Raw genomic sequence first — 13,879 nt, forward strand, 5'->3', positions numbered from 1 at the left:
ACATTATAATCATCACAAATAATTTTGAATTTACTTGGATGTAAACAAACTAGTCAGTAATGCAACTAACTTGCATCAAATAGAACTCAATCCTCTTTTGCATCTGTAGTTACATGTAAAAAGAAACTGTGTTTGTCCTCCTAACTTTGCAGAACTCCATCCTCACAAAGTTTATTCACTTGCTAGAGACAAACAAACTCTGCTCTATTCATAAGCAGTATGGTGGAGAATTCTGCCTCGGAGCATACCTTTGCTTACTCTAGAGTAGGACTGAATCTAAAACGCAAAGTGGAACATATTTAATCACATTCACTACAATTTAGAAAAGGTTGAAAATAAAGAGAAATTACATGTTCGGTCCTTGTTCTCTGTTTCATATCGAGTTAGAAAGCCTACCTGTTTTTCACTGGTGCTCAAGTCTTTATTGCCAGCTAGTTCTGCACTGACCAAAATTGAACTGTGCTGTACGCCAGGCAAAAACTGCAGCTCAGAAGATAAGCCAACCACAGTTTCTAAAAATTTGAATACTTCCTATAAAATGATAAGTATTTCCACTATGTGTGAGCTTCCTCTTCTTACATTACTTACAGAAAGCCTACTATGTGTTATAAACAGCCAAATTTACTTTTATTCATTTGACAGTGACAGAAAAATCTCACCAATCCCCATGCTTCATTGTTCATGCAGAAATCAGCAATCTCCCCATACACCTTGCTAATGTTTGTCAGCCACAGCCTGACACAATCACTCAGGTAACTAAGAAACTATACATATAAGAATATTTTGTGAATACATTTCATTCACAAAACATTTGGTGGTTCTGTTTTCCAACCTCTGGGCTGCGAATCAAAGAATATATATGGAGTATTCCTCAGGTACAAAAGGTGAAGAAGAAAATGCAATTACCAACAGGCTTAAACTTACAGCCTGGGAGGCTGATAACCTTGTCTGCAAAGTGTTCACAGACTTGGCCTTTCAGAGCAAAGTGTCTCTCTGGCTATGAACAACAACAACAATCCCTCCCAATAAAACACATACTACTAAGATTCTGCATGATTTTATTTTTTTTTTAACTTACAGGTTTCAAAAGGAAGAAAGAAGTATTTTCCCTGCTTTAAAAAATGCCAAATTGAAGAGGAAGATATTTAATTGTAGACTAAAAAAAGTAGGTCTTCTCCTGCTCAATTTTGACAAGAAACTAACAGTCCTTCCAAAAGAGAGATTCCCTTACCCATTCCTACACTCTCACATTCACGTGACTGTTCAATAACAAGTAAAATGTGTAATATCTCAAATTTCCTTGACTAACTAAAAAATACTAATACTCTATATACAGACTCCTATTTCCTCTCTCAAAAAAGGCAAAAAAAAACCTTACATATCCTTTTTCTTAATTTAACATAAATCGTACCATATTTGTGGGACTGAATGTCTACATAGAAGTGATGCCTCTCTCTTGAGTTACTTCATGCTTAAGTTTTGCTCTTTACTTTTCATACTGAGTAGAAAACCTAACCATGGAAAAGAACCAGCTGCCAGTAGCATGAGGGCAGGCACTAAAAAAAAACACAGTAAAACTTCAAATACGCAAATACTGCCACTCCCTTGCACAGAAAACTGATAAAGCTGCTGTGACTTCCAGGTACTCTTCCTGATGTGCAGTGTGCTCTAGGTGATCCTGCTTGGCAGGGGTTTGGACTAGATGATCTTCAGAGGTCCCTTCCAACCTCGGCCAGTCTGTGATTCTGATGGTGTTATTTAGGTAGTGATAGGTGTGGTACTTGACTGGCCAATAAAAAAATGAAGGCAACATTCAACACACGTATAAGCCACCTAAAATCCCACTCCAAAGCATTTGCAGACCCTGTTACAGGTTTTGTTTCCGTTATACTTTTACAGGTGTTACACTACAACTTAATTACACAGAAGTTACTAGTGCAAGATCCTGTTGCATCATCGATAGCAAATATGTGCAAACACATCCAAACGCTAAAATGTCAAACTGATCCTCAGGAAAAAAAAAAAAAAAGAGATCTGCATGGGTAGCTTGTCTCCACTTTGGTTTCCTCTCGGAATACTTAGTACCTTTATAATGGAGCATTAAAAAATGCCATCCTTTAATAGGCTTATCCTTTGTTACGTCTTAGGTGGTGACAGACTTTTATTGTAGTACTGCTGCCTTCGACTCACTCAATAGGACTGGAAAGTCTTTTTTGCACAGTTTGATATCCCTGCTGCCAAGAATTGTAATTTTTCCAATCTGTTTTCTCACAAAGAAATTTCACTCAGCTACAGATTGTTGGATATGTGTAAGATAAAGGCAAATGCTGAGCAAAAATGATTACAGCTATTCCAAAAAGGCGAAAAATACAAACCTTGGCCTAATGCTCTATATAAATGATTTAAGAGTCTCATGATAATATTTTGTAATTGCAAAGCACCCTGATTCCAACAGCTTAAAAGTGTTTTGAAATTCTTGAATATTTAATCTGGTAACTCCTTCCCAGAAACATGTGTATTTAACTACATCTATTTTTCAGACATAAGTAGTTATGGACTAAAAACCCAAAATGTTTAATACAGATCCATGGAGTCATTACTTTTATTCAACTCCAGGTGTGCATGTCTGTAGCATGCATGCAAGCATGTAGCACGCCTGCGTTTTCCTCCTCGTTCTCATAGAATAGAAATAGAAATAGAAATAGAATAGCTTAATTGGAAGGGACCTTCAAAGATCATCTCTAGTTCAACAGCCTGACCTCTTCAGGGCTATCCAAAAGTTAAAGCATGTTACTGAGGTCATTATCCAAACGTCTCTCGAACACTGACAGGCATGGGGCATCAACAACTGCTCTAGGAAGCCTGTTGTGGTGTTTGAGCACTCTCATGGTAAAGAAGCTTTTCCTAATGTCCTGTCTGAACCTGCCTCGGTGCAGCTTTGTGCAGTTCCCTCACATTAGGTCTTTGGTTACCAGGGAGAAGACACCCGCACCTCCTTCTCCACTTCCCCACTCATTACAACCCTCTGAGCTCTGCCGTTCAGCCAGTTCATCACCCAGTGTACCGTGAACCTGCTGATCTCACAGTTGGACAGTTTGTGAGGAACAGTATTGAAGTCCTTACTAAAATCCAGAAAGGTTACATCCACTTCCTTCCCTTCAGCCACTAAGCAGGTGATCTTACTGTAGGAGATCAAATTATTGAGACAGGACTTTCCCTTCATGAACATGTTGACTCTGCCTGATAATACTTTTGCTCTTTGAATGCCTTAATTTCACAAACAAAGACAGAGATGGAGATTCACATTTTAGCTCCCACTTTTCTCTGCCTGGCCTCCAAAATGCTTAGTAAGAAGTTATGTGCTCTAAAGCAGTCTGCTTTAGGTCTGGAAAACCTAAAGCTTGCAAAAGACCTGAACATGATGTGAGCACCTGCAAGTAACACTGGATTTCAATCATCAGTAGTGCAAGACTGAGTTGTAAGACTTGTAAGACAGCAATGCCTTCATTTTTCTACAATATTGTAAAACAAATAGTATCAGTTGTGACTGAAATAGTCTTGAAATTCATTTGAGTTTTGTAACTAGCGTGGCTTGTTGTAGCAACAAATTACACAGGGAAGAAACAAACACAACAGAACAAAAAAAAAAAAAAAGCCCCAAACCATTACATAGAAGATACAGTAGGTGCATTATATGCCTGTAAAGATAAGATTATCTAGTGATCAAAATGATTATAAAGTAAAGGTGTTTCAGATGACAGCTTCAAAATAAATAAATAAATAAATGGAAATAAAATAAGTGGATGCAAATCAATTACCTCCAGCAGCTCATTTTTTTCCTTAGTAATTTTTTCTAATTTTTTCAATTCTCTCAAAAGTTGCCTTGCTTTTTGGAAGACTGAGAAAGGTTGTATTTTCACCCCTGGTAGCTGAAGTGCTTCTTCATAGGACTGTATATGAACAATGGTCTTCTGCATAGGACCAATGTGGTCAAGTATAACCTATTAGGATACAGGATAGATCATGGCTGTTAATAGTTGGAAAAATCAACACTGAAAATTTACACTTTTGTCATGATGTGCAAGAGTTTTCTTTGGTGATTTTCCCATATAAGAACAAAGAATATTTTAAACCTAGAACAAATAAGTAAGTGAAAATACATGGTGAGACTGTCAAAAGCAAGAAGAAGATATAATTTACATTTACATACACAAAGCTTGCTCAGTGACAAAAAAGGGTCACATTCAGAGTAGTTACTATTTTACTAACTGCATCATTTCAAATTAATGAATCTTTGGCAGTGAAGACAGTTTTAAAAATCGCCCAATCCTTCTGCTGTCACTCTAGGCAACTCAGGTTTTCCTTTTTGGCACTGCAAACCAGTCATGAAATGTCATATAATAAAGCTAACTATTTTCCAAAGGTCCTATAAAATGTCTTATCACAGCTGAGAAGCACTGCTGAGATGATGACGAACAGGAATGGAAGCCAGGAGAAACCTCTGAAGCCAGCTTTCCTGTCAGCTTCTCATATCACTACACTGAGTGGATGTATAGTTTAGAATCAACTTTATCAGTTTTGGATGATCAGAAACGTGCCTAAGTTGATACCACAATACATGTTTTATGGAAGACTCGGTGATCAACTTAGCAAAGACAGAATGGTAACTCCAACTCATAACTTCCTGGTTATCCTGAAGACATACCTAGGCCTTACTAATACTTTTGTTAAATTTCCTCTTGAAGAGATTTCATTTAAATAGCTACAATTGGAACATAGATGCTTATCCTCTCATTCATAAGCATCTGCATCAGGAATTTTTTATTATTTGCATACTATCCAGACTTCAATTTAAAATAAGGCAGTGGGTGAACATCATTTTACAGAAGAAATATTACTTTAGTTTTTCCATATAATGTAGTCATTACAAAACTGTTCGAAGAATAATAAAGCTTTGAGTGGTTTGATAACATTTTTATCTCTCCCCTGATGCTCAACCCATGCTTTTTTTTGCATTTCAGTCAGCTAACAATATGGACTGCAGCTGATATAAAAGATCAGATACCATAACGCTTTGCTTTATTTTACTCAAACAGAGAAAGAAAAACCATCTGGCCAAGATATCTTTGCAATGAAGTCTCTGCATGCGTGAAATGGATTTGTGGTGAGTCACTCCAGCCTACGTTTCTAGAAGCATCTGCTGCATTTTGCCTCAATTTTTGGAAAATAGGGCCTGATCTTCAGACCTTCAGATTACTTACTGTTTGATGGTAAGTGCAATGATGAGCAGTGAGTGTCTTTCTGAAAATCAAATCATAAATTTTCCAAAAATGGAAGTACTTAAATATGGCAAATATGTCTGAAATTGTATGATTTAGTTACATACTTGAGCTGTCTATTGGCATGTTCTTAACAGTGCTTTTGTTTCAAATATTTTATGTCAGACCAGGACTGTGCTTCTTGAAGGGATATCGCAACAGTCTTACCTTAGAGTTTACATTCCACACCTGTCTCGGAGCATGTAGATTCAATTCCTTTCAGCTGATACTAAAGCAGAAGACGCTCTCCAGAAGAGAGAACACTCCCAGCCATTAATGGATGTCTAGTCTACAGGACTAGACTGAGGGCTAGTCCAAAGTAAGCCCCCAAGACACATACAGCACAGACATCAGGTCCTCTGAACTGTTTTTCCTACCAATCTGCTCCTTTTGGATTTCACTACTTGCTACTGTAGTCATGCAGCTGAAATCATGACTGAAATAATACTTTCACCCTTTGACCTGAGAATTAGAATATGTGTAACACTAACATGTCAAAATCATACATTAAAAACTTACTCATTGTAGTATGCAGTCACAAAACAGTCTTATGCTTGTGAAAGCTAGTAATTTATGGATAAATATATAGGGGGAAAAAAGCTTTTATGGGAGTTTTCACTGACCTGTCCGTGTTTAAGTTGGTCTTTAGGAGAAAATTCCAACAGATCTTCTGATGACAGGATTGTCTTCATTTTCACAATATCCTTCTCAAACACTTTTACATGAGATTCAATGGCACCCAGTTCCTAGATTTGGGGAACAAAGAACATTTGTAGATAGCATAGTTTAGAAACTCCCTTCAAAAAACAAACTCAGCTTGAATTTCTGCCTTTAACTCTAAACTTAAAAAGAAGAATGAAAAACAGATGCAGCATATGCAGGTCATGTTCAATTGGGTGCTGCTGATTGAAAGGCTAATTATTATAAATTACACGCGATCGTAACTTCTAAATAATTAATTATCTGTGGTCACCTAGTCAGTTTTAAAAACGGAGTATGGAATTGAAATACCCTTGAAAAGTCACATTATAAATTACCAGTAGTGACAACGGTGGTATTTACCAGTGTAAGAAACTAGTCTAATTATACTTTCTATAGGAAGAGACTTACGTCAGATGGGAAAGGGAACCACATACAGTACAGCTCCTAGTTAACTCTCATGGAGACAAAGTCACAAAATAAATTACACTGGAAGGGACCTTGGAAGGTCTCTGGTGCCCCGCAGAGCAGGTCGCATGGGGCCTGATCCTGTTGAGATTTGGGTATTTCCTGAGATGGGGATTTCACCCCAACTTGGGACCCCTGATCTAACGTTTGACAAAAAAAAAATCTTCTTAATATGTGGATATATATTTCCCTTCTTATAATTTGGATCTGTTACTGCCCATCTCTTCTCTGTACACCCCTAAGAAGAGTCTGGCTCCATCTTGTTTATAGTCTTCCATTACGTAGCAGCAGAGAGTGGTAACATTTCCCTCAGACCCATATCTTATCCAGCCTGGACTGACCCAGCTCTCCCAGACTTTCCTCCTATGCCCTGTGCTACAGCCCCTCAACCACCCTTGTGCCTCTTCCTGGATTTGCTCCAGTATGTCTACGTCTTTCTTGCTCTAGAAAACCCAGACTGGGCACAGTACCCAGATGTGACCTCACAGGTGCCAAAAAGAAGGGCAGGATCATACTCTTGGACTTCCTGGCCACACTTGCTCAGGTAGCTCTGGATGGTGTTGGCCTTCTTGCTGCAAGGCCATAGTACTGCATCATGGTCAACTTGTTGTCCACCAGGACCCCCAGCCTTTTTGGGAAGGCTGCTTTCCAGCTGGTTGGCCTCCAGCTTATATTGGTATCTGGCACGGTGCATTTGCCTCTGTTAAACTTTGTGATGTTTCAGTCAGGCCATTTCTCCAGCCTGTCCAGGTGCCACTGAATTGGAGTCCTGTGCTCCAGCAAGATAAGCTTTTTTAATCTGTTGGTCAACAAGCCCTGCATTTCTTTTTCTAAAAAGAGGGTTCATCAATACTCTTGAACTTTATAGCTTCATTAGATACCAAACAGCTTCTGCAGGTTTGTTTCCAAACAATTCATTTACTCATTGGCAAACCTACTAAAATCCACACACCTTTTTTCTATGCAGACAATATAAGCTGTATTTCGTAACATATGGTGAAGCTAAATACACTTAGAGATCACTCAAACTTACATCAGCCACATGCTGGATCTGTGGAAGAATCTCTGCTATCTCATGTTGTAAAGTTGCTACTTGATCATCTGCTTCATTTAGCTGTTGAATTACACTGTCTGTTTCAAAAACTGGTGTTAGCTCCTCCAGCTCCAAGTAAACATTGTGCAGAAGATTTTGCTTTTGCTCTGAGTCTTCCAAAGCCATCTATAGAAAAAATAAGACATTAGTTTGCCTCCATCATGGGTGAACATCAAAGTTTTGCAGAGGTTTGGACCTGAAGGAATCAGGTTTAATTTCCTGTACATCACTGACCATTGCATATGTTCCCAAAAGCTTAGTTCAGATTAAAACAAAGGACTCTTAAGGGAACTAATCTGTTGCATCCTGCAGGCAGAAAAACAAGAGGCTGCCACCATGATTTTAAGGAAATCAATTACATAAAATGAGTCCACATGAGCATGACAAGAGTTGTGAAGAGAAAGGTTTCAAACTTGGCGAGAGATCCTAACCCCAAAATAGAAAAGTATGAGATTGTGGAGAAGATTCCTCCCCAGCTCTTGTGCAGTGGCCAGGCTGACCCCAAGTACATGAATAAGATGTGTCAGACAGACACATGTAAAGGGTTTTCTGCACACCAGCCAGCAGATGAAAAAAAATGCTGCAGAAAATATCTGGCCAATTGTACATGATGGAAAGATTCTTCCCATCTCCTGCAGATAACTGGATAATTTTCTGGATTAATTACAGCACATGTCTTCATGCAGAATTAGTGAGTGTTGCAAGCCATACTTGTGATCCATTCACCTCTGTAGCATGTGAAGGAAAGGACTGAATATAAGTCTGAACTCTAATATAACCCTTGGGTGCATTTCCAGATCCACAAGCTTCCCAGCCTAGAACACATAAAATGTTCCAAACCACAAATGCAAGAGGCAATTGTCAGGAAAATGTTTGATTTTGTTAATCACAATCTCCCCATTGTGGCTATGTGATCTGTAACATATCAGTCCAAAACAGTCAGCTACTTCTTGTAACACAGGAAAGGAATTCTTCAGACCATCAACTTTCTCTGTTGGCCTAAGTCAAGAAGTGGACAGAAAAACTATTTCATGTATGAAATTGCCAGAAACTCTTGGCATTTGCCTGACTCTGACCTTCCCTGTAACATTATGAATGTTTCATTCTTGAAACTATCAGTCAGAATTACCTTCAAGATACAGTAAGAACTGCCTTCCAAATCATAATTCACTCCAAAGTTTCCGTTAAACACACTGACATCAAATCACCGCTTTATCTGCTTTAGATCACACACACAACACAAAACAGAAAGAGCGGTATATATTCAAGCAGTAAAAACTTATTATAGCCACGCAGCAGGGTACCAGAAGATAGTCACACATTTTTGGAAGACAGTTGTACTACAGTTCAGCACTTTCGCAAGTCCAACACCAAAAACTACCTATCTGTATTTCATGCATATAAACCATAACTATTTTTCACTTAAATGATTTATTGAAAATAGGTAAGTTATTTATGTCAGTAAGACTTAAGAATGCAAAATCATGCCTTTAGAGAACATCTAGTTCTAACAAGACTATATATGGGCATTAACACTTACCTGAAGGTCATCACTGTATTTGTGTAGGCTTTTTGCAGAGTCATTTTGAGCATCTTCTCTTAGCAAGCAGTTGGTGTTCTCTATCCAAACCTTCATATTCTTCAAGAGTTCATCATATTCTTCCATCTTGCTGGCAGCCTAGAAAATTACAGGATTTTATAAAAGAGAACAAATACATTTCTATTCACTGTATAGCATAAATTCATATATGGGCAAGATTAAAAGAAAACTGGGTGCATTTTATCAAGGTCAGTTGGATTTTGCTATAGCAAAAATCACATCACTGATCCAGGGGCATGTACTTCCAATGTTAACTCCTGTCAACTCTGGTGCAGAGCTGGTCCTTTGGGATGGTAGCTGGAGGCAATTGTCAGTCCAGAATTTCTTAGCTACAAAAAGCCAACGCAGCTACAATAGGCTTTTGGCTCTTCATTAGCTTGAGAACCTTTGATGATGTTTTGTACAAAGCCTTTATTATTGATTTCTTTCTTAACAGGAAATGATTTTTTTCACATTTGGGTAACTGTTACATTTGCCTCTACCTTGTTTAAAATGGCAGTTCTCCGCTCGGCAAGTTGTGAGACCTGTTGGTACTGTTGAAGGGGGGTCACTAAGATATCCATCAACTCCTGTGCGTGGCAGGAATCCTGCTCTACTATATCATGCACTTCTGCATCCAGCTCATTGAGTTTATAATGCCAAAGGTCCAGCATATCCCAGATTTGCTGCATGTGAAAAGAGGAGAAATGAAATATAAGGTCAGACGCAAAGATAATAGCAGAATTATTTGTACTTTATGTGGGTCATTTGGAATTGCAAAGATTTCCGAACTGATACAACAAGAACAGAACACTCTGCATCTACCAGTGTGATTCATAGCTGAAAAAAAAATAAAAAAAAAATTATTTTTCTCTGAGAAAGAATAGGTAAATATTCATCAGGTAAATGCTTGCTGGTACTTTTTCTTTTACAGACAAAGAATGAATGGAGGGCCACTTTACATTCCTGCTAAACCAGGCTCTGTAGAAACAACCAAAAATCTTCTAACACTCACAAAAAATTTTGGCAAAATTACCTTCTGAACTTCTTTGGCTTTCGCAATGTTTTCGCTCTTCTGTTGTAACATCTTTTCAATTGCTTGAAGGCCATTGTTAATAGTCTCTGCTTTTCTTTTCAGCACATACTCAGGAGAGCTCTGCAAGATTTCAAAGCTAACCTGTCACAGTAAAGAGAAAACGACAGTGGAGATTACAAAGATCTGCCTGTTTCTGTGCACCCCTTCACCAAAAATATTAGAATTCTTTTTATGTTTCTCTTGATGAATCGCTTCAAAACACAGGAATAGGATTACATTTCCTGTGAGAAGCATTAATGTGACCAGGTTCAATGTTCACATCTTGTTCAATAATTTCCCCTTACCTGATAATAATTACCCTTACTACTGGTCAAAAAAGGCAATCCATGAATTAAAAAAACAACAATGCATTGCAACTCCCTGGGTATTTTGCTTCGGCTACCCCTTTTCTAATCTGTAATAGATGCTAATCATTACTGCATTGTGGAAAGGGTCACATTCTTGTAAGAACCCTAAAATGGCACCATTATCCTTCAACTATTTTTTCCATGTAAGAAATATGGAAATGCATCAGTATATAGTGAATTCCTAAATATAAATTTAGGAAATTTATAATCAACATAAAGAGCTTCAAGCCCCATAAAGCATGTGGAACTTAATTTTATTCTTCAGAACTCCTCAAAAATGAAAAAATCAAAATACTGAAGGGCCTGATTTCCTATGTAAAGAGAAAAACTCTCAAGTACGCTGAAGTTGAGTAATAGCCTAAGCAGAGAACACAGTGAGGTACCAAGTTACCATGAACAAAATAAACTGCAGGGAGAGAGAAAGTCCTTGCTTGCCCAAGGTGACAGCTTTTCTTACTGAACCCTGTTTGCCATTAGGGTCAGCCAACTACCAGTGAATTGTTAAATCATGGTAAATTGTTTGTGTGCTGCAGCCCTAGTATTTATGGGACTCAATTACACATGCACATTGCACAGCTTTATGCTGTGTTGATACAAAAGATTTCTGTTTTACGAGTTATTCTGGTTTGCAACTACATACACCAAAATACTTCATCCTTTTGTGGGGAGAGGAATGAAGAACATTATGTATTTAATAAATGTTGTATTATTTTTTTTTTAATTTCTTTATTTGTTAGTTTTATTCACGGTATTTATTTACAAATTCTGATGGGCACTGTCAGAACAACATAATAATACCCATGCTAAGGTACTTTATTGATAAAATTACATTAACTAAAATAAGTTTATAGCAAAAAGAACTATAGTCCTCCTCTCAAATACTCCTGCTTATAAAAAAAATGTTTTCTTTAGGCATTTAAAAAAAATCCAAGACAGTTTGTATTGTTTTCCACTACTCAAATATGAAAAGTTTCCAGGATCAGTTCTTTCACTCCAGCATGTAATATATGCATTGGGATAGTCTTTTATCTCAGAAATTGAATAAATACTGTTTTACTCCCCTTCTCCTTCTCTCTCCTAACCAGTTGTTGGTTCTGGAAAGAACGGTTCTATTTTGAAATAGAAACTATAAAGTTAACCTAATTAAAACTAATAAGCAGTAATGAATGTCTCTAAATATTTAATGGAACGTCAAATGAATAATTTGATAGACAGTAACAAGTAACTAGATTGAAAAATTGTTTTATTAAACTTTCAAGTTGCATCAAATTAACTGATATTTAGCCTTTAAAATTACCATTAAACATTATTATTTCTGCAGGAAGGTAACTGAAAGGTTTTTTTTTTCTTTTTAAAAATAACACAAAAGAAAAAATAAAAATGAAATTAATTATATCAGGCTAAAATTTCACTCCAAACTTACAGGATTACTCTATTTTCCTTTCATTTTGTTTTCAGTTAACTGTTTGTACTCCCTGTATACAAAAAACATTGCAAAATGCCAAGGCAATGTTATTTAGTTACCTAAATTCTCTGCCTGCTTTTAAAGGCATGCAACTATGTCCCGAGGAGTGATATAAAGAACCACACCATGATGCCCTACCATGTGTGAAAGTTAAACAAAAAGAAAAATTGTTTTCAAAGGTTTCATTTGACTCAGTTTTAAAATCTCTCAGTAAAGCTAAGCTAACTTCCCAATCAACTTTGACTACTAGTTCAGTTTAAGAATCAGAATGGACAGAAGAGAGCAACCATATCATACCCAAGACCATATTGCTAGCGACTCTGCCATGCCTTGTTTGAACAACAGCAAAAAAAAAAATAAAAAAAAAAATATATATATATATATATATATATATATTCACAGTGCTTACTTCAGATTATTCTAAAAGAGGACAGTTAACAAGACGATTTTTTTCTCCTGCGTAGCCTTTCACCAAGAGGAAGAACACAAATGAAAAATAACTGTTTCAAGTTTAAGTTCATAGTTATAACATTCATCAAATCTTGCACCAAATCTTTACTTCATTACAAAGAAGTATATACGAAAATCACATCAACAGTTACCTTGTCTTCTAGGTCTTGTAATGTTTTCTTGCAGTCCTCCAACTGTGCTTCAATTTCTGCAGGAACTATTGTATACTTTTCAGAATATTTGATCCGGAGTTTTTCCATGATATCCTTAAGAGTTTGACTCTCTTTACCAATCACACTCCGGACTTCCTACAAAATTAAGAGAATTTCAGCATTTTACCCAGTTTTTACTGAGTACATGTACATGCATGTATAGATTTATATGTGTATATATATATTTACATCCATATATGTTGTGGTTTGTATTTCCTACCATGACTATGATTTGGAAAAGTTGTTTTTGTGATATAAAACCTACTTTGACTACCTCTGCAAGCAGATTAGTCTTGAATAATACTCGCTCATTTAATCAAATGTTGCTTTTCACTCTGTAAGAATTAACTAAACTTGATACTACTCCTCCTCAGACAACTGACACATGGATGTTTATTGACTGGTATAACAATGAAATCGTATGAAGTGCTCCTATGACTAAATGTTAACCTTTGTGCTGTCCCTTTTGCCAAAAGCGCATTTCCTCTTTGAAAGATGTTTAATAGCCAATGTTCATTCCTTCATTATTATAAACAACACAAAAGCCACAGAAATCAACAGGTTTCAAGCTGAAGTGTCTGCTTTCAGGCAATTATGCACAGCAGCACAGCAGGCTCCGTTCAAAACAGTAGTTTCCAGTTCTGCATGAAGAATGTAGGTTTTATGAGATAAAAGAAACTTGAACAACTGTCTAGAGCCTGTGGCCTAGAAATAAAATCTGATCTAAGTCCTCTGAAAGAAGAAATTCATTTGTTCTGAAGGTTTTCTAGAATTTAAAGTTGGAATTTTCTGTTCTATGATTCCTTTTCCCAAAGTTTGAGAAACTCGAATGTTAGTCATGTTACTGGGGAAAAATCTCCTACCAGGCATTAAAATTAACATCCTTTTTTTCTTCAGTCAGGAGTAACGGTAATCCATTAACTCCCAGCCTTTGCTTGAGAATCTTTTCCCTCACACAAACACAATGCACAGAAGATGTATGTAAGAGCCTGAAATTGATTTGTTTCCTGTCATCCCATGATAATTGGCTCTGATACTAAAAAAAAAAAAAAGGGGGGGGGGGGGGGAAGGGGGAGGAAGAAGAAAACCAAAACCATGAAAAAGCTGCATGCCTAATTCTACCACAGAGAAAGTTGTTGTACAAATTAAGAT

General features: G+C 37.0%; 1 protein-coding gene across 1 annotated transcript in view; it reads right to left on the reverse strand.

Annotated features, from left to right (window-relative positions):
* The window catches only part of SYNE2 (spectrin repeat containing nuclear envelope protein 2), a 183,651-nt gene that overhangs the window by 85,061 nt on the left and 84,711 nt on the right, over positions 1-13,879 (reverse strand). Inside the window, exons 56-62 of the mRNA XM_035551299.1 lie at positions 12,668-12,823; positions 10,194-10,334; positions 9,661-9,843; positions 9,119-9,256; positions 7,519-7,704; positions 5,942-6,064; positions 3,819-4,001 (exon numbers count right to left, since the gene is read on the reverse strand). Coding sequence (XP_035407192.1) covers positions 3,819-4,001; positions 5,942-6,064; positions 7,519-7,704; positions 9,119-9,256; positions 9,661-9,843; positions 10,194-10,334; positions 12,668-12,823 — 1,110 coding nt within the window. The remainder of the gene's footprint in view (positions 1-3,818; positions 4,002-5,941; positions 6,065-7,518; positions 7,705-9,118; positions 9,257-9,660; positions 9,844-10,193; positions 10,335-12,667; positions 12,824-13,879) is intronic.

Source organism: Cygnus atratus, chromosome 5 (assembly GCF_013377495.2).
Source record: "Cygnus atratus isolate AKBS03 ecotype Queensland, Australia chromosome 5, CAtr_DNAZoo_HiC_assembly, whole genome shotgun sequence".
In the NCBI taxonomy this organism is placed as follows: Eukaryota; Metazoa; Chordata; class Aves; order Anseriformes; family Anatidae; genus Cygnus; species Cygnus atratus.